Below are 20,697 nucleotides of genomic sequence, written 5' to 3' on the forward strand. Positions count from 1 at the left end.
CAGACAGACAGAGAGAGAGAGAGAGAGAGAGAGAGAGAATGGGCACACCAGGGCCTCCAGCCACTGCAAACGAACTCCAGATAATTGTGCCCCCTTGTGCATCTGGCTAACGTGGGTCCTGGGGAATCGAGCCTCAAACTAGGGTCCTTAGGCTTCACAGGCAAGTGCTTAAGCGCTAAGCCATCTCTCCAGCTCTCTTAACATTTTATTATAGAAAATGAAAGCAGATAAAAATAAACATATAAGCCGGGCGTGGTGGCACACGCCTTTAATCCCAGCACTGGGAGGCAGAGGTAGGAGGATCACCATGAGTTCGAGGCCACCCTGAGACTACAGAGTTAATTCCAGGTCAGCCTGGACCAGAGTGAGACCCTACCTCGAAAAACCAAAAAAATAAAAAATTAAAAAATAAAAAAAAAAAGATATAAAGGTGAAAAGATGGCTTGGAGGTTAAGCGCTTGTCTGTGAAGCCTTAAGGACCACAGTGTGAGGCTCAATACTCCAGTACCCACGTAAGCCGGATAGATGCACAAGGTGGCATATGCATCTGGAGTTTATTTGCAGTGGCTGGAGGCCCTGGTATACCCATTCTTTCTCCCTCTCTGCCTCTTTCTCTGTCTCTCTCAAATAAATAAATAAAAATTAAAAAAAAACAAAATTTAACATAAAGATATAATGGAAAACAGCTTGGAATAATTCTCAGCATACTCATCTTGTTCTATTTACCCATGAATGAAGTGTGGCCCTTCTGGACCCTCTAACATTAGAATTCTTTTTACATTTTATTTACAATTGTTGTAGATTTATTGTGTGAAAATGGATAGCAAAATACTAACTGTGGGCTAGAGAGATTGCTTAGTGGTCAGGGCACTTGACTATGAAGCCTAAGGACCCAGGCTTGATTCCCCAGAACCCACATAAGCCAGATGTACAAGGTGGTGCATGCATCCGGAGTTCAAGTGGCTGGAGGCTGTCAGGTGACCATTTTCTCTCTCTTCTCCCCTCTCTCTCTAGTAATAAGTAAATAAATAAAAATAAAATATTAAAAATACTAATTGTATGTATCATTTTAGCATCACAATCTACTTCATTTTTAAGTGCTTCTTTAGAAATTTATTTTAATTGAGAAAGCCACTCAGCATATCTCTTATAGATTTCAAGCTCTAGTAATTACCACATTTTATTTCATTATTTTTTTTATTTGAGAGTGACAGACAGAGAGAGGAAGAGGCAGATAGAGACAGACAGAATGGGCGTGCCAGGGCTTCCAGCTACTGCAAACGAACTCCAGACACGTGCGCCCCCTTATGCATCTGGCTAACGTGGGTCCTGGGGAATCGAGCCTCGAACTGGGATCCTTAGGCTTCACAGGCAAGCGCTTAACTGCTAAGCCATCTCTCCAGCCCTAATTACCACATTTTAGCATCAAAACAGACACTTTATCAGTCAGTCAAGGGTAGGAATAGCAATATTAATGTGTTTCCTAAATCTTTGCAACTTTACTTACAGTATTACAGAATTTTTAATTTAAATCATATAATTTAAAACAACCATTCAAGAAAATCATTGAGTGACAACTATATTTTAAGAGTTTTAGAGGTCAGGGGAAGAGATTGAGTAAAGGAAAGGTACAAGGAGGGCTAAACAAAATCTAAGAGGATGCAAATAAATCATATGGAATCCTCTGGTTTTGGACAATGGAACACTCAGGAGCCATAGATGGTTGGTAGAAAATTTTCAGTCCCAGGGTTGTGGTACCTCCAGTAAGGTATTGCCCAGGGAGGTCCCTGATACCCCCAAAACATTATAGGCCATTGCTGAGGCCCTTGGTTTCCCACCAGAAATAGATGGTAAGACCCTATTGCTGAAGACTCCACATACTTGGGCTGCAAGGCCACTGAGGAATCCTACTGGAACTGAGCTGATAACCTCCTCCATGTAGACCAGCTGACAGAAAGCTGGAAGAAGCCATTCTACATGTAGTTCAATAGGAGAAAGATACACCACCAGTAAAGATACTTAACAGTGGACACTGCAAGCCTTATAATTGGCCAGCCAGGCCAAATGAGCCATTGGGTGCAATAGTGTAATGATGGAAACCAACTGCCCTCCAATTGGACTGGAGGCCCGCTCCATGGGGGGGAATACATCCCTGATACTGAAAACTTAAAACAGGGGTAGTCATGAGCCCTAGGAGTGTAACATCTGCTGATGTCTGGAAAAATGTATATACTATGTTTATCAAACTGCCCAGTAAGCACTTCTCTTAATTATTTATACCCTTATGTTAACTTTGGGGAAAGAATCTTCTCTTTTCAGATGGCAGTGACTTTGGGATGACTCAGAAGGTATCATGGTGCTGTAAAGAAGTGACTGGAGTACTGAGTAACATCTCGATCACACCTTCCAAGGCTCAGGGTCTAATGCAGAAGAGGTGGCGGAAAGAATGTAAGAGCCAAAGGACAACATGCTCCCTCCAGACATAAATGCCTGACACTACCTGCAGAAGACCATAAGAGGAGGAAAAGACCATGACATTAAAATAAAAGAGAGACTGATTGATATGGGGAGGGGATATGATGGAGAATGGAATTTCAAAGGGGAAAGTGGGCGTGGGGAAAGGGAGGGTATTACCATGGGATACATTTTATAATCATGGAGAATGTTAATAAAAGTTGAGAAAAAAATAAATAATTCAATTCAACAAGAAATCCTCGATGTTCCAGCTACAAGATTTACAGCCTTTCAATCTCATGCCTTATAAAATCTTATGTTTGGAGGTTGATAAATTGAGATTAATCCAGAAAAAAAGAGTTTTAGCTGCAGTAGCTGTAACAGCTGTGACAATGAACAATTAAGATATATTTACATCAGTTGGCGAGATGGATCAGAGGCTGAGGTACTTGCTTGCAAAGTCTGATGGTCCTGGTTCGATTCTCCAATACTCACATAGAGCCAGATGCACAGCATGGCACATGCATCTGGAGTTTACTTGCAGTGGCAAAAGGCCCTAAAATGCCTATTCTCTCACCCACTTTTTCTACTTGCAAATAAACAATAAAAATATGTAATAAGAGGGGCTGGAGAGATGGCTTAGTGGTTAAGCGCTTGCCTGTGAAGCCTAAGGACCCAGGTTTGAGGCTCGATTCCCCAGGACCCATGTAAGCCAGATGCACAAGGGGGCGCAATCATCTGGAGTTCGTCTACAGTGGCTGGAGGCCCTGGCAAGCCCATTCTCTCTCTTTCTCTGTCGCTCTCAAAAAAAAAAAAAATGTAGTAAGAAAATAAATCACACTATCTGCACAGATATATACTTACAAACTTTATTCCTTTATTTGATCTTAGATGACAGAACTTACTCAGATATAAAAAGATTGACTATGAGACATATAAGTAGAGTAGTTCATTAAACATGTTTTTGTTGTTGCTGTTGTTTTTTTTTCGGTGGGGGGGGGGGTTTCCAAGGTAATGTCTCACTTTAGCCCAGGCTGACCTGGAATTCACTATGTAGTCTCAGAATGGCCTCAAACTCAAGGCGATCCTCCTACCTCTGCCTCCTGAGTGCTGGGATTAAAGGCATATGCCACCATGACTAGCCACAAAATGTTATTTTTTTAAAGAGTGAGTGCCTTTTGTTAGAAAGGAAGAGCTGAAAACTCCTGGGAAAATATAACTACTTAAATTAATTTTATTACACAAAAACAGTTATCAAATAACATTTAATAAATATTCGCATGTGTGGGATTTTACTGGATTCCTTATTTTACATTTTAAAAGATGAAACCAACATCTAAGTAAAATAAAACAACCTATGTAGACACACAGTTTATAACTAACAACTACATGCTTTTACGTAATGAAGAATCAGGAAAGAAGAAATGCAAGATGAAGAGTAATAATTCAGATGACCTTAAAGAAAACTATGGCAGCTACCTTTAACTATTTACCTCTTGACTTTATCGAAGTTCTCTTGACGGTAGTCACCTTGCTGAATTAACTGTTTTGTATCAGCTAGTTCTAAGGCCAAACGTTGACATCTATTTTGAAGTTCAGAGTAGTTTCTTCGATCTTCCTCATATGTCTATAAATCAAGGGAATAATAAAATGTCTCAAGGTAAACCGTTGGTCAAATTCTGTATTGAATTCTGTTAAGCTATGAAATGCTCTCATAATTAAACCAAAAATGCTCTACCTTTCTATAGTATTTAATAACTAAAAGAAAGATCACCTTAAATTCACAAAGTGCTTTATAAACTTACCTGTTTAAACCAAACTGCTTAACAAAACAAATATTACAACTATGCTTTGTGGAATAGACTACTAATGTTAAATATTACCAGATGGCTGGAGAAAAGGCTTAGCAGTTAAGGTGAATGCCTGCTAAGTGAAAGGACCCATGTTTAATTCCTCAGGATCTACATAAACCAGATGCACAAGGTGGTCCATGCATCTGGAGTTCATTTGCAGTGGATAGAGGCCCTGGTGCACACAGTCTCTCTCTTTCTCTGTCTGTCTCTTTCTCTCTCTCACTCAAATAAATAAAAATATTTTTTAAAAAGTTTACCAGCTAAGAATGATTACAGACTATACAGACACTGACTAAACTATCACTATATGTATATGTGTGCATATATATATATATATATACATATATATATTCTATTTATTTATTTATTGACAGAGAGAAAAAAAGAAAATACGCACACCAGGACATTCAACCACTGCAAAGCTACTCCAGATGCATGTCCCACCTTGTGCATCCAGCTTTTACATGGGTAAATCAAACCTGGGTCCTTCGGCTTTGCAAGCAAGCGCCTTAACTACTAAGCCATCTTCCCAGCCTCTGACCAAACTATTTCTATGTGATTAGTCAAGGACTACACTAGACACTGTACATATGAAAATGAACAAGAAGGGCTAGGACACAGCACACTGGATAAAACTCTTGTTGCCCAGTGTGGGTACTGAGTTTAGATCCCTAGAGCCCACGTTCAGTGAGGCACTATAGCAATAGCACCTGGAGTCCCAGCATAGCTGCAGTGAGAAGGGAGGTAAAGATAGGAAAATGTTGGAACTCACAGCCTAGCTAGCCTGGCCAATGCAAGACACTGAGCAGAAGACCTTGCTTCAAACACACAGAAGGGGAGGACTGACCTGAGTTGTCTTGATTTACATGTGTGTGCATGTACACACATCAAGAAAAAAAAAGTGTATAAGACATTTTTTTTTCTTCTTCAAACCATTATATATGGCATTGAAATGTTCACTTCTAAGTTTCTGCCCAAGGGTGTCTCTTTAAAGAGTGGTGTTCCCCTTTAAATCCAGTACTGGGAGGTTGAGGTAGGAGGATCATCATGAATTTGAGGCCAGCCTACAGAGCTACAGAGTGAGTTCCTGGTCAGCATGTGTTGGAATGAAACCATGCCTAAAAAAAAGGGGGGGGGGGGGAACAATCTAATCATGGAACATCTGAACTTGGTGTGCCTTGCTTAGCACCTAGTGGCTCTTTATGAGAATGGCATGCCCCCATGGCACTCGTTACAGGATTAGAGCTGCAAATGTTCTATTACTTCCCAGAGGACCTTCACTGACACCACATCAGGCCTAAGTCCCAAAAGAAGTCTTAGCTCTCCTGAAGAATGCTTCATCCTTATAAACATTATTAGTCATGTAACTGTTTGGGGGAGAGAAGTGTTATAACTGAAAGACAAGCTCTAGAATTCAGTTTTCAGACTGAATTGTTTACAGTATGACTCTGGTCAGATTACTTCACCTGTCTGTACTTTGGTGTTCACCTCATGAAGTTCTTATAAAGATTATAATAAGTAATACATATACGGTGCTTATAAAATATGTAACACATAGTGAATGCTCACTAGCTCTCAATTAGTTAGGTAGAATCCTTCCTCTTTGCTTTGGCTTGTAGAGAGATCACAGGCAAACTGGTAGTTTAGTAACTGCACAAAGACTGTGACCTAATTGACACGAAAACAAACTCAGCAATACAAGCATTTAAAGGATGAGCAAAAGAAAACCAGCTCCAGGAGCCCAAAGGAGTTCAAAGTAACAAAGGGCAAGCCAAGGGTGTCAGGGACAAGGCAAGAGAGAACACGGAAGGAGCAGGAGAGAGTACCAAGTGCTCTGAGAAGACAGCAAAAAACGTACAAGGGGAAGGACAGAAAGTAGAGAGCTAGAGCGTAAGGCAAATGTATCAAAATACTCAGGATGTCCTTACTTTGTGGCACTTTATTGTCTGCCTGTATATAAAGATTATCCTCAGGGCTGGAGGGATGGCTTAGGGGTTAAGGTGTTTGCCTGCAAAGCCAAAGGACCCAAGTTTGATTCCCCAGGACCACATTAGCCAGATGCTCAAGGGGGCGCATGCATCTGGAGTTTGTTTGCAGTGGTTGGAGGCCCTGGCGCGCTCATTTTCCCTCTCTCTCTCTCTCTCCCTCTCTCTCTCTCTCCCTCCCCCCCTCTCTCTCTCCCTCTCTCTCTCTCTCTCTCTCTCTCTCTCTCTCTCTTTCTCCCCCGTCCCTCTTTTCTGTCAAATAAATAAATAAAAATAAAATATTAAAAAAAAAACGATTATCCTCAAGCTGGGTATGGTGGCATATGCAGTTAATCTCAGCACTCAGGAAGCAAAGGTAATAGGATCTCTGTGAGTTCGAGGCAACCCTGAGACTACGTAGTGAATTCCAGGTCAGCCTGGGCTAGAAAGCGAGACTATCTCAAAAAACCAAAAACAGGAAGAAAAAAAAAAAAAGATTATCTTCATTGTCACAGGTGAGTAAACTGAAGCTTGGAGAGGCAAGTCTCTCAGCTCATAAGTAGTAGAGCACTCCAATCTAAGTCTGTCAGCCCCAAGCTGCACACAATCTTTCTACAGTTTAATCCTAAGAGTGCGGCAAACTTAGTGAGGAACAATGAAGGCTTTAAAATATAGAACAGCATCAGAATGGACAAATGCTGATGAGAAAGAACTAAATGCAAAGGAGTAATTTATATTAAAGGGCACATTCAGGACAAAGCCCCTAAGAAGGTGGTAGGGGATGGGAAAAATAGCATTATGCATCAAAGGAGGTAAAGCTTCTGCCCAAAGAGATTCTTTCCTGGCTTCTGTGGGAGACACTACCAACCCTAAATTAAGACACCCATCTGTATATTCTCACAGCACCAGCTTCTTACCTCTGTCCAAAAAGGTATCACATGTGCAGCAAACAGCGATTGCTTGTCTCGTACAATCTTAGAGATAGTAGAAGCACGATTTCCATAATCCCAGTACCTATTACCATGACTACTAAACAGGCTTTCAACTACTGTCAGTGAGAAAGTGAAACAAGATAGGACTTCAAATAGACTAAAGTTAAACATGCAAAGCAATCTTTTCAAATGTAAAGAACCAGATGCAAAATTTCCACTCATTAACTCCGCCCCTCCCCCCCCCCCCCCCGTTTCCCTTTTATTCAAGGTAGGGTCTCACTCTAGCCCAGGCTGACCTGGAATTCACTAAGTACTGCCAGGCTAGCCTTGAAGTCACAGATATCCTCCTATCTCTGCCTCCTAAGTGCTAGGATTAATGGCATATGCCACCACACCCAGCTTTCACTAACCCTTTTTAATTAAAATATTTCTACATAAAAATAAACAGGTTAATAGCCAAATCTCAATTTCCTTTTATAATTAAAAAACAAAAAAAACAGGGCTGGAGTGATGGCTTAGCAATTAAGGCACTTGCCTGCAAAGGCAAAAGACCCAGGTCCAACTCCCTAGGACCAATGTTAAGGCAGATGCAGTAAGTGGCACATGCATCTAGACTTCTTTTGCAGTGGCTAGAGGCATTAGCATGCCCATTCTCTCTCTCTCTCTCTCTCTCTCTCAAATAAATATTTTAAAAATATTAAGCAAAAAAAAAAAAAAAATACACAGGAAAAACAAGGACAATGTCAGCCACTGAGAAAAACTGGATTGTTTGCTAGCTTTACGTATCTGAAAAAAAAAGGTGATTTTTAAAAAATAATTATCTTAGCCAGGCGTGGTGGCACATGACTTTAATCTCAGCACTTGGGAGACAGAGGTAGGAGGATCACCATGAGTTCAAGGCCACTCTGAACTTAGTGAATTCCAGGTCAACCTGGGCTAGAGTGAGACCCTACTTTGAAAAAAAAAAATTATTTCTTTGTAAGCAGAGAGAGAGAGAGAGAGAGAGAGAATGAATTCGTGAAAGGAAACGGGTGCATCTGGGCCTCCTGCCAATGCAAATGAACTCCAGATGCATGCCCCACTTTGTGCAACTGGCTTTACGTTAGTTACTGGGGAATCAAACCCAGCCCATCAGGTTTTGTGAGCAAGTGCCTTTAACACTGAGCCATTTCTCTGGCCCCTAAGTGGATTTTGACTGCTATGGTTAATGCCATATTTTTACAGTATTTTTATTTAATTATTTGCAAGCAGAGAGACAGAACATAGACAAAGAGAATGGGTGCACCAGGGCTTCCCGCTACTGCAAATGAATGCGAGATGCATGCACCACTTTGTGCTATCTGCTTCACATGGGTACTAGGGAACTGAACTCAGGTCATTAGAAAACGCAGGCAAGTGCCTTAATCACTAAGCCATCTCTCCAACCCACCATATTTTTAATGGGATTATTTATATGAAGAAATAATACAGGATATGTCCAGCCAGAAAATAGTAAATCTCTTATTATAATGGTATGTCTTATCAATAACCATCCCCTTTTTCTATACCAACTTATGACTGAGTATCTTAAGTCCTATTGTATACATTGCAGTGTACTCAGCAACCCTTACATAGTCATTACCTTGGAAGTGTTCACAAAATGAACTGGTGATGAAATATGAATGGATTAGTAGGCCCTAGTGATGCAGGATTTTAGGGATCAGGAGGGTGTCCCAAAATATGAACTTCAATTTTGAGTCCTTATTCCATTTAACAAAGAATTGCTAAAAACAGACTCAAGATTATATGAATTACTGAGTTAATTTAGGGGGAAATCATAAATTGTGAGGTTTATTTAAGGGAAACTGAGGTCTAGGGTAGGGCTAGAACAGAGTCACAAGCATGGGGAAGATAGGATCTAGGAGTTTATGTAGAGGAATTTAGAAGCACACACTTGTGTGGAAGATGCCCCAGTTTCAATTCTCTACCACTCACATAAAGTCAGATGCATCAGAGGTACATGTGTCTGATTCTGTAGTGGCAAGAGACCCTGGGATGCCCGTGTATGCGTGCATGTACACACATACTTACAAAAGTTAAAAAAAAATTAAAATAAGAAGAAATGTCTATCTTTGTGTGCGTGTCTGCATATGCAGTGACAGTGTGTGTGGGTTAGAAGACTTTATATGTCAAGCCTCAGCTTCCACCTTATTTCAGGCAAGGTCATTTGTTCATTCGTGTATTTGCCAAGCTAAGTAGTCTGCAAGATTTGAGGAGATTCTCCCGTCTGTCTCCCCTCAGGCATGCTGGGCTTACAGACACACCTGTCACTGCATCTGGCTTTATATCTGGGTCCTGGGGTCCAAACTCAGGTCCTCATGCTTGTACTCCCAGGGCTTTTTCCACTGAGCGATCTCCCTGACCATGTGTGTCTTTTTCACTAGTAAGATTAGTAAAATGCTAGACCAGTTCCACTGTAGCAATGTCAGCTCTCATTGTTATTTTACTTATTTCTCCAAATGCTAGCAACTTTGAGCATCTGGCCACTTTAGAGTTTACTTGTGAATCATCTATAATCTTTACCCATTTTGTTTGGTAGTCTTTCTAAGAACTCTAAATAGCATTGGCATTAAATTTTATCATCTACATTCTAATTGCCCTCTCAAATGTTACTTCAAATATTAAAACTTTGTATGTGGTATCTTTTATGCCCTTCCCTTTTAAAACTTTTGGGTTGTTATGTCTTAGCTAAAAGGATTACTCTGAACTCTAAGACAATAAAACTTTCTACAATGATGGAAATGTTCACATTTGCACATCTAAGACATGAGTCACTAACCACAGCTGGTTGGTGAGACTAACAAGCTGAATTTTAATTAAATTTAAATAGCCACAGGTGGCTGCAACAGCTGAGTTCTACAACTGGAGTGCTCACAGCATGGTCCACGGACTGGCACAGTGGGAACACCAATATCTGGGACTGTGCTGTAAAGAAACAATCTCAGCTGCCTCCCCCACAAACCATATGTCCAGTCATTAGGTCAACAAGATCTGCATATGCTGTGCACTGACGTTCAAGATACTTTCATAGTAACTGCATAACATTAAGGAGTTTTTTTAAAATTTTGTTTACTTATTTGAGAGAAAGAGAATGAATAGGCACACCAGGACCTCCAGCCACTGCAAAGAACTCCAGACACATGCACCCCCTTGTGCATCTGGCTTACATGGGTCCTGGGGAATTGAACTGAGATCCTTTGGCTTTGCAGGCAAACACCTTAACCGCTAAGCCATCTTTCCAGCCCCCTTTTATCTCTCTCTCTCTCTCTCTCTCTCTCTCTCTCTCTCTCTCTCTCTCGTTTTTCTCTCTTCTTCTTCTTCTTCTTCTTTTTTTTTTTTTTTTTTTGGTTTTTCGAGGTAAGCTCTCACTCTGGCTGACCTGGAATTCACTATGTTGTCTCAGTGTGGCCTCGAACTCATAGTGATCCTCCTACCTCTGCCTCCTGAGTGCTGGGATTAAAGGAGTGTGCCACCACACCAGGCTTTCTTCTTTTTTTTTTTTTTAATTAAGGATTTTTAATAGTATTTTTGTGCATTGTATTCTATTGACAGTCTGTCTGTAAATCCCTTTTGAGAGAATTGTTTCTAAAGGCTCAAATTAAAACACACAGAATAATAAAGAAAATAAAATTATCAAAATATTTCACACACTGCATACACAAATTCTAAATGTTTATCAACAGCAACTACACCAGAAGAATATCAGATTCCAAACATTGATGGTCACAGGGTTGGTAACCATACTACATTTTGTTCTCATATGTAGCAATGACAAAAATGCTAAAATTCAGTTGAAGTGGACATAATCTCTTTCTGATACTTGGAAAATCTGTTAAATAAAAAAAAAATGTTAAAGTTTATTGCATGATTTTCTCCTAAAATTTCTAATATACATGGAATTAGTATTACATATAATGTAAACTCTGAGGTCAATTTTTAAAACTTTATTTATTTATTTGCAAGCAGAGAGAGAGAGAGAGAGAGAGAGAGAGAGAAAGAATGGGCACGCCAGGGCTGCCAGCTACTGTAAACAAACTCCAGACACGTGTGCCCCCTTGTGCATCTGGCTAATGTGGGACCTGGGGAACCGAGCCTCGAACCGGGGTCCTTAGGCTTCACAGGCAAGCGCTTAACCGCTAAGCCATCTCTCCAGCCTGTGAGGTCATTTTTTTAACAGATGAATATTTACTTTTGCAGGGACCTTTATAATGAATCCCTTCTAACTTGCTGAAATATCACCACTTCAGCACAGGTCTGTCTCCATTTTGATCCACAGGTGTCTGCCTCCTACTACGCCAATAGTACATTGAGATGTCCATATGTTTTGAAGTTTATCCTGAGTACTTTTTTTTTTTTAAGGCAGTAGAATGGTTGCCATCTTGCCATGCTCTCTGCCTCAGGGAGCCCCGTAGACTCTGGGCATGAAGAGGCCTTGGCTCCTATGGACTCCAACCCACTCTAGACCCCACAGGCCCCAAGACCCTGGAGACAGCAGCAGCCGGTCCTCACCACAGGCAGTGGCAGCAGTCCTCACAGAAAAGCAAAGACAGAATGCACTGCACCAGCTCAACTCCACTGAGTTCTTGCTTGGTCTAGCACATCTCACCCTCTGTTACATGAGTTGCTTGGCAAATATTGGTGATCTGTTTCTCACATACACTAAAATCACTTGCCCCCATCTAATTCTGCACTATTTGTATCTCTTTCCTCTAAACCTCTCAAATGATCAAGAAAAATACTGAATATAACTTAACTGCAAGAGATTAATATATTAATCATGGAAGCATATTTGATGATCTTGTGTGCTTTCTAAAATACATTTCCATATTTGACACAAAGCTTTATAGTTTTCTTCAGATGCATTCACTACGTTCATTGCTAGAGATGGATACAGGGCAAAAATTTCATTACCAGGAATGTTGTGTAAGAAAACTGTAAAAGCTTACTGCTGAGCACTAACCCTTGGTTGCTACTGCATCTACTGACATATTCACAGTTATTCTCTTTCAATTTGATGATAGATTATTTCTTAGCTTTTGGAAAAAATTAAATATTTCTTTTATTGATTTGAGAGAGATAATGGGTGCACCAGAACCTCTTGCCATTGCAAATAAACTCCAGATGTATACACCACTTTGTGCATCTGGCTTTACATAGGCACAGGTGAATCAAAACCAGGCTGTCGGGATTTATAAGCAAGTGCCTTCTTCTGAGCCATCTCTCCTGCCCTGTGATGTATTTTATTATTTATTTTTATTTTTGGCTTTTTGAGGCAGGGTTTTACTCTAGCTCAGGCGGACCTGGAGCTCACTATGTACTCTCAGGGTGGCCAAGAACGCACGGCGATCCTCCTACCTCTGCCTCCCCAGTACTGGGATTAAAGGCATGTGCCATCACACTTGGCCTGAGATATTGCTATTATTATTATTAACAACATATTTTGTATGGATACATCATGTGTTGGTACCCTCTTTTTCCTTCTTCCTGACCCCATTCTGTTGGGGACACTCCTCAGTGGGTTTGCAGGTTGTTACAGTCAGGTTCACATTGCTGGCAGAAATCACCAAGAGCAGCTTCAGGGGAAAAAAAGTTTATTTTGGCTTATAGACTCGAGGGGGTAGCTCCATGATGGCAGGGGAAAATAATGGCATGGACATCACTTCCTGATCAACATCAGGTGGACAACAGGAGAGTGTGCCAAACACTTGCAAGGGGACACTGGCTATAACCCCCATAAGCCCACCAACATTACACTGCCTCCACGAGAAGTTACTTCCCAAATCTCCATCAGGTGGGAACCTAGCATTCAGAACATCTAGGTTTATGGAGGACACCTGAATCAAACCACCACACAGGTATTCCCCATGGGGTTGTGGCTTATGCGTTGTGGGAGCAGCAGTAAATGGGTTATATCTTAATTAATCGTAAAGAATGATTCTTTTGACTTGATGGCAGAATGCAGTTGTGACTATTTTATTTTGAAGGTTTTAACTGTAGTGAAAGTAAAATAGCTTTATGGACTTACTATGTTTTGCTTTTCTACTCTCTCAGCATTCTCTACCTTTCCCAACAGTTGGATCTGGTGTAATTAATTGGAGTCAGCTGTCTTCATAGGAACCAACTGTAAGTTCATCTGGGATAGTCCTTCTACGAACCTGGTAGGAAAGCCTGGTCAGTGGAACACCTTCACTCACCACTGTAACATCTCCTGGTAACTGCTCTATCCAAGCTCCGCACTTCATCAGTTTACATGCTACATTCTGTCTCATGTTTCACTGTCAGTTTTCAAGCTTCTTGCCACAGAGTTAAGTGTAGTTATGGGGTTGGAGAGATGGTTTAGTGGTTACTATGCTTGCTTCCAACCTGAAAGCTCAGGTTTGAATCTCCAGTACCCACATAAAGTCAGATACACAAAGAGGTGCATGCACCTGGAGTTCATCTGCCATGGCAAAAGGCCCTAGAGAACCCATTCTTTCCCTCCCTCTCACCTCTCACCTCTCTCTCTCTCTCTCTCTGCTTGCAAATAATGATAAAAATTTTATAAAATGTAGTTATCAATTAACTTCTAATTCATTATTTACACTATTGCACTGAAGAAGTGGCTTAGCAGTTAAGACATTTGTCTGAAAGCCAAAGGACCGAGGTTTGATTCCCCAGGACTCACATAAGCCAGATGCACAAGGTGGTGCATATGTCTGGAGTTCATCTCCAGAAGCTGAAGGCGCTGGTGTGCCCATGTTCTTTTTCTCTCTCTATGTGCCTCTTTCTTGCTTGTTCACTCTCAAATGAATAAATTAAATATTAAATATATATATATATACACAACACACACACTATTGTTTTGGTTTTAGCTTTTGTTTTGTTTTGGAGATCCCCACCAAGTCCCAGGTTGGCCTCAAACTTCTGATTCCCCTAGCTTCAGCTGATTCAGTGCTGAGATTATAGACATGCCCCAGCCATACCCAGCTCTTCTGCTCTTTTAAGATGAGTAATAATACATCTTAGTATTCACCTGTTCTGTTTAGTAATAGAGGTACAGGTTTCATTTGTGGCACAATTTTAAATATTCCTCAAGAATTTTGACATAAAATATTCTAATTTTAATTACTTTAATTTTCTAATTTTTAATCTGCAAGATGTGTTTAAATTAGCTGCCAAGCAAGTTTGTCTCTGGTTTTACTAAGTTATGATCAAAACAAGAACTATAAAACCTATACTTAAAAATGTATCAGTTTGGGCTGGAGAGATGGCTTAGTGGCTAAGCACTTGCCTGTGAAGCCTAAGGACCCTGGTTCGAGGCTTGATACCCCAGGATCCACGTTAGCCAGATACACAAGGGGGCACATGCGTCTGGAATTTGTTTGCAGTGGCTGTAGGCCCTGGCGCGCCCATTCTCTTTCTTTCTTTCTCTGCCTCTTTCTCTCTCTGTCTGTTGCTCTCAAATAAATAAATAAAAATAAACAAAATTATTTTTAAAATGTATCAGTTCAAGTAGACGCATGATAGTTTTGCAAACTTTACACTGGCATTCTCTGGTCAAGGAATGTTAGGCTTTCTTCATGGCAACTACATCAAAATATCTCAGAATTAGTTTTTCTAGTGCTTATTTATGTTTTATCTATCACATCTATCCAATTTTCAAAGAAATATATTAAACTTCCCAAACCTTATTACAGTTTATCAAGTTCTTGTATTTTTATTTTATAAATTACTTTATTATTCAAGATGTAAAAGCTTATCACTATAACATCACCTTCTATTACTAATTTTACCCCATTTTGTGGTTGTAATTTTAAAGTCTACTTTATCTGATAGTAATACTTCCCTTGCTGCCTTTCATATTTCTTAGCCTATCCCCTTTTCAATCTTTCCTTATCAGTTGACATTAAGCATATTTCTTTTGGTTTGTTTATTTTTTATTATTTTGAGGGTTTTTGTAGACATGTTTTCACTATGTAGCATAGACTGGCCTCAAATGTACTATCTTTATGCCTAGCTCTGGACACATATCTCAAAGTAACAGTACTCTATTATAAATTAATTCACCCAGATTGCTTAACATATCCAACTATTAATTTCCAAATTCATTAAAGAAATTAAATCATAAAATTGAAAATGATGAAAGGGAATTCTTGGGGACCTAAAAATATGTCTTCAAATTCTGGATTAAGAAACATGTGTTTTTATTTTTTCCAGGTAGGATCTCACTCTAGCCCAGGCTGACTTGGAACTCAACTCTGTAGTCTCAGGCTGGCCTTAGACCCATAGTGATCCTAATACCTCTGCTTCCCAAATGCTGGGGTTCAAGGTGTGAGCCACTACTCCCAGCCTAAGAAACATGTATTTCATGTGAAAGAAAAGGGAGTTTGTGAATTTATATAAATACAAATTTGAGTACAAGTAGCACAGAAATCTTACAAAAATGGCTAGAGAGATGGCTTAGTGATTAAGACTCTTGTCTGCAAAGCCTAATGTCCTGAGTTCAGTTCCCCAGTAGGCACGTAAAACCATATACACAAAGTAGTGCATGTATCTGGAGTTTATTGTTGCTAGAAGTCTGGGCACACACATTCTCTCTGTCTATTGTCTCTCAGTCTCTCTATGCTTGCAAATAAATAAATAAAATAAAAGATGTCACAAAGGTGAGTAAAGGCATACCACGACTAATTAGGTTACTGTAAGGTTCACAGTTGATTTCTACAAAAACAGCTGAATCCAGCTAATTTACTATGACAGGCTACTGAACAATATGAGAATTTCAACAGTAAGAGAAAGAAGTGACCATTATCTCTAGAGTTAATCCAAGGTATTTAAAAGTATTTTATTTACTTATTTAGTATTCGAGAAAGAGAAACAAACAAAATCAGTGAACCCTGGCCTCCAGCCACTGAAAATGAACTACAGAAGCATGTGCCACCTTGTGTATCTGGCTAACATGGGTACTGGGAAATTAAACCCTGGGACCTTAGGCTTCACAGGCATCTCAACAGCTAAGCCATCTCTCCAGCCTTCCCCTCCCCCCCCCAAGGTCTTTTATAAGGTCCTCCATGAAAGGGTTTCCCAGGCCGTATCATGAAGATACACCCTATTGGCCACTGGACTCAAAATTTCACATCAATATCACACTACTCAATACCTGTCCCAGACATTAAAAATCAAGTTAACAGCATAAATGTAGAAGCAGTTTTTTAAAGTGATATTACTCTTTAAGAGACTAGGTTTCTTCACACAGCACATATGGATAATGATCAGCTAAATGAAGTTTCTAAGGATAACACAGATAAAACTGACATTATTACAACTTTTCCACAAACTCCCCATCCAGTACTGTTACCTGTAAGTCACTCAATTTGTAAAACTTCAACAGATCTATGAAAAAGCAATAGGCAAAATAATATTGGCTAATTAATAATAAGCTTCAACGCCACAGATAGTGTGACTCCAATTATATTCTGAGATATTTTAAATACTAAACTAATATTGAAACAGTACTTTAAAATATGTTACTTTCATCTTGATCACACCTTCCAAGGCTCGGGGTCTAATGCGGAGGAGGTGGCAGAAAGAATGTAAGAGCCAAAGGAAGGGTAGGACTCCTTACAACATGCTCCCTCCACACATAAAATGGCCTGGATATCCATGACCTCATAGTGCCTGACACTACCTACACAAGACCATCATAATAGGAGGAAAAGATAATGACATCAAAATAAAAGAGAGACTGATTGAGATGGGGAGCAGATATGATGGAGAATGGAATTTCAAAGGGGTAAGCGGGGGGAGGGAGGGTATTACCAAGGGATATTTTTTATAATCATGGAAAATGTTAATAAAAATTGAGAAAAAAGAAAAAAAGTAAATAAAATATGTTACTTTTAGTTTGTACACAAGGAATGGCATTCAAATGAAAAGGTGAAACAATAAAATTTGATTAAAATGCAAAGATTTTTTTAAAACTTCAATTAAGTAAAAATAATACCTTTTTCATTTTCAAACAACATTCATGGTTAGAATACTGTTTTGCTAACAACTGAGATTCTTAGTTTCTTCTCAGACTAAAATCAGAATTCACACATATGTCTACGAATTTGAAGCTTAAGCATGCTTATATAATACGTATGGGCAAATTTATTATTGTTTACTGATGTGTATGTCCAACATTCTAAGAGAATAATACCTACTGGTAGCATAAACAGATAGCCTACAAAGAAATTTTAAGCTTATAAATTGGACAGCAGAAAAAAATTCAGAAAAATTTGTGTTTCCTAAAATATAAAAACAGAACAAGTATGGATCACCACTGAAACATCATTTTCATACAAATGATTCACTTCCAGGTAATCTTACAAGGTTTTCTCATAAAAGGTAACTATGTTTCTAAACAAGCAAGTTATGTTGAACAAAATACTCTTGTCTTCCTAGTTACTAAATCTCTCATAAGAGAAATAGTTTTCACCCTTTCCTCACAAATCTTAATCTCTTTATTAATAAATGAGTAATCTTTGATCTGAATGATATGTGTTATATAACATAAATATTACAGAGCTACTGAACTGCCTTAAAATAGTACTTATCTAGTTATAAGAAGATGATAGGAAATAAATAAAAACTACAGTTAACAAAGTTTAATGCATTGCTTTGACTTCTAGGTCAAAAGCAAGATCTAAATCATCCCCAAAAGATAGATGGATATATACTGCCACCATGTGGTTAAAAAAATGATCATTTTGAATGAGGCAAACCAAATAGTTTTATTATAAACAGAAAGTTTCCCAATTGCCATTTTCAAAATTCAGACTCAATGCCCTGATGTATCCATTGTCTCCCTCCCTTCCTCTCTCATACTTGTCTGTCTCTTTTGCTTTCAAATAAATAAATAAATAAATATTTTTAAAAGTGGAAGTAAAAACAAAAGATATAAGCATCATGGAGAGTAAACAGGAAAAAGGATTTCAGTGGGCGTAGGGTACAAAACAGTAGTCAGGGGACCATGAACAAAATGCACTGCATACACACATGAGTGCCAAAAAATCAAAAATTGGGGCTGGATAGATGGCTTAGAAGACAAGGCACTTGCCTATAAACCCCAACGACCATGGTTTGATTCCCTACTACCCATTTAAAGGCAGATACACAAAGTGACACATACATCTGGAGTTCATCTGCAGCAGCTAGAGGCCCTCGAGCGAACATTGACTCTCTGTCTCAGCTTGCAAATAAATAAGTGAATTTTAGCCCCACTGACATAACTAGCAGATACTTTAGCTTCTCTCAGCAAGCTGCTGAAGTCCTCATTGTCGGGAAACCTCCACTGGTTGGCTGCTGCCTGCTCTCAGGAGCACCCATCTCTTTAGTCCTAGCTCTATGAACTACACCCAACAGTGGTAACACTTAGTGTTTGTCATGATTCATCTTCTTCCAGGCAGGTTACCAACACCACCCGACCAGTCCTGCTGAAAACTAACTATGAATCCTGAGCAAAACAGAACAACTATCCAAGAGCCCAGGAAAAAGACCAAAGTCGGGCAGATGACTGAGGAGGAGTAAGGACAGGGTTCCGGTCTTTGGTCCACTCTACATCATGCTGCATGCGCACAGGCGCCAGTCCTCAGTTTCTCAGGCTAGAGAAACCAGAAGACAGCTGGGGCAGCTGCAGCTGTGGAACAGTGAGCCAGGAATGCCAGAGACAGCAGAGAGACTGTATTTGTGTTTTATCCTCGCCCAAATCTCTGGCTGACTTATGATCAATACTGTGTAAGATAGACTCCATGTCATCTACTAAATCCCAAATATCTCAACTGCAATTTGGGTTGCTGCCCAGCAGACAAAATATGCAGTTTGGGTGCAATGAAGCTAATCTTACAAAATGAAAACACCAGTACTGCCCAGAACGCATAGCCTCCTCTCCATAGAAGTCACAATAGTTTACCTCAGTTGACTCTTTATGGACCCTCCAGCATCCCTTTTTTGTTTATTTCTGTGTTTATCTCCAGGGCTAGGTCTCACTCTGGCCCAGGCCAGCTATGACATGGTGACCCTCCTTCTTCACAAATGCCATCATGCCTGGCTTAAATTCACTTTTTGACCTTAGTTGACACCTGAAGAAACAGGACCGTGGGGCATACTTTTAAAAGACAAACAGCAGAGACATGACTCTGAGGTAATCTGGGCCTTGGAATTAGAAGGCACGATTTTAAACAAATATTTTAACTATTTCTAGTAACATAAAGAAAAATATTCTCACAGTGAAGTCTAAAAGACAAAACCTTTAGGGCTGGAAATGTGGCTCAGCAGTTAATGCATTTGCCTGCAAAGCCTAAGCACCCAGTTTTGACTCCCCAGAACCCACATAAGCCAGATGAATGAAGTAGGTTTGTGTCTGGAGTGCATTTGCAGTGGCTAGAGGTTCTGGCAAACCCATATTCTCTCTCTCTCATAAAAATAATATAAATTTTAAAAACAAATAAAGTTATAACATATGATCAAATGAAAATTTTAGAAACAAAATTGTCCATGCTTAACAATTTATCCAAAGGAAACAAACAAAAACATATATGTACACACAAGTCTATACTCAAGTAAATACAACAACTTCATTGTTAAAAGTTTCTACAATGAAAGCAACTCAAATGTCCACAAATTAATACATGCACATAGCCCCACAATGGAATATATTCATCAAAAAAGGAAAGAAACACGTAAAAAGGGTCTGGAACTACCTCAAAGAATTAAATGAGTGGACAGATAGATGATTATAAGTAAGTGTTAAGTGGCAGAAATTATATCATGGATATACTGGTGTTTTTATAACATTCTTGGGTGAGCCAAAAAGGCCCATGTAGTTAGCAGACTGTCTGAAGCCCAGCATGGCACTATTAGGAGGTGATGGAAACCTTTAAAAGGTGGAACCTAGTACCAGGACTGTAGGCCACTGGTGGCATGTACATAAAGGGGACTATGGGAGCCAGGTCTCGCTCTCTTTTGTGAACTGAGCTTTTCTGCTTTGCCATGCACTTCTACCAAGATACACTTTCTCATTACAGCCTCAAACAACAGGACCAATCAACCATGGACTGAAACCTCCAAATCTGTGAGCCAAGAAAAACTTTCTCTTTATAAATTGACTATGTCAAGAATTTGTTATAGCAATGTGACTAAGGCATTCATCTGTTTTAAAAAATGAAAAAATTATAATGCCTGGGGCTGGTGATCAATTTTATATGTGCTAATTTGGAAAATATAAATGACAGGTTACAAAAAAGACAACATAGAAATTATAATGTCTGTTCATCTTCTGAAATTATTCCTTAATTTACCTTACTAGTTTGGTATTATACCTCTCAGAAAAACCTTATGTACAACTACATTTTCCTTGTTCTCCCTCACTAATATAATGGATTAAGATACTGAATATGGAACCAGACAGGGCTGACATGCTTATAATATTAGCACTAG

The 20,697-nt window shown here is 39.5% G+C and overlaps 1 protein-coding gene across 3 annotated transcripts in view; it reads right to left on the minus strand.

The window, feature by feature from the left end:
• Window positions 1-20,697, minus strand: part of Pibf1 (progesterone immunomodulatory binding factor 1) — a 229,421-nt gene that overhangs the window by 183,838 nt on the left and 24,886 nt on the right. For all 3 annotated transcript variants that reach the window (XM_004651021.3, XM_045145518.1, XM_045145519.1), the window contains exon 6: window positions 3,948-4,081. In XM_004651021.3, the coding sequence (XP_004651078.2) occupies window positions 3,948-4,081 (134 nt within the window). The remainder of the gene's footprint in view (window positions 1-3,947; window positions 4,082-20,697) is intronic.

Source organism: Jaculus jaculus, chromosome 3 (genome assembly GCF_020740685.1).
Source record: "Jaculus jaculus isolate mJacJac1 chromosome 3, mJacJac1.mat.Y.cur, whole genome shotgun sequence".
NCBI classification, from domain to species: Eukaryota; Metazoa; Chordata; class Mammalia; order Rodentia; family Dipodidae; genus Jaculus; species Jaculus jaculus.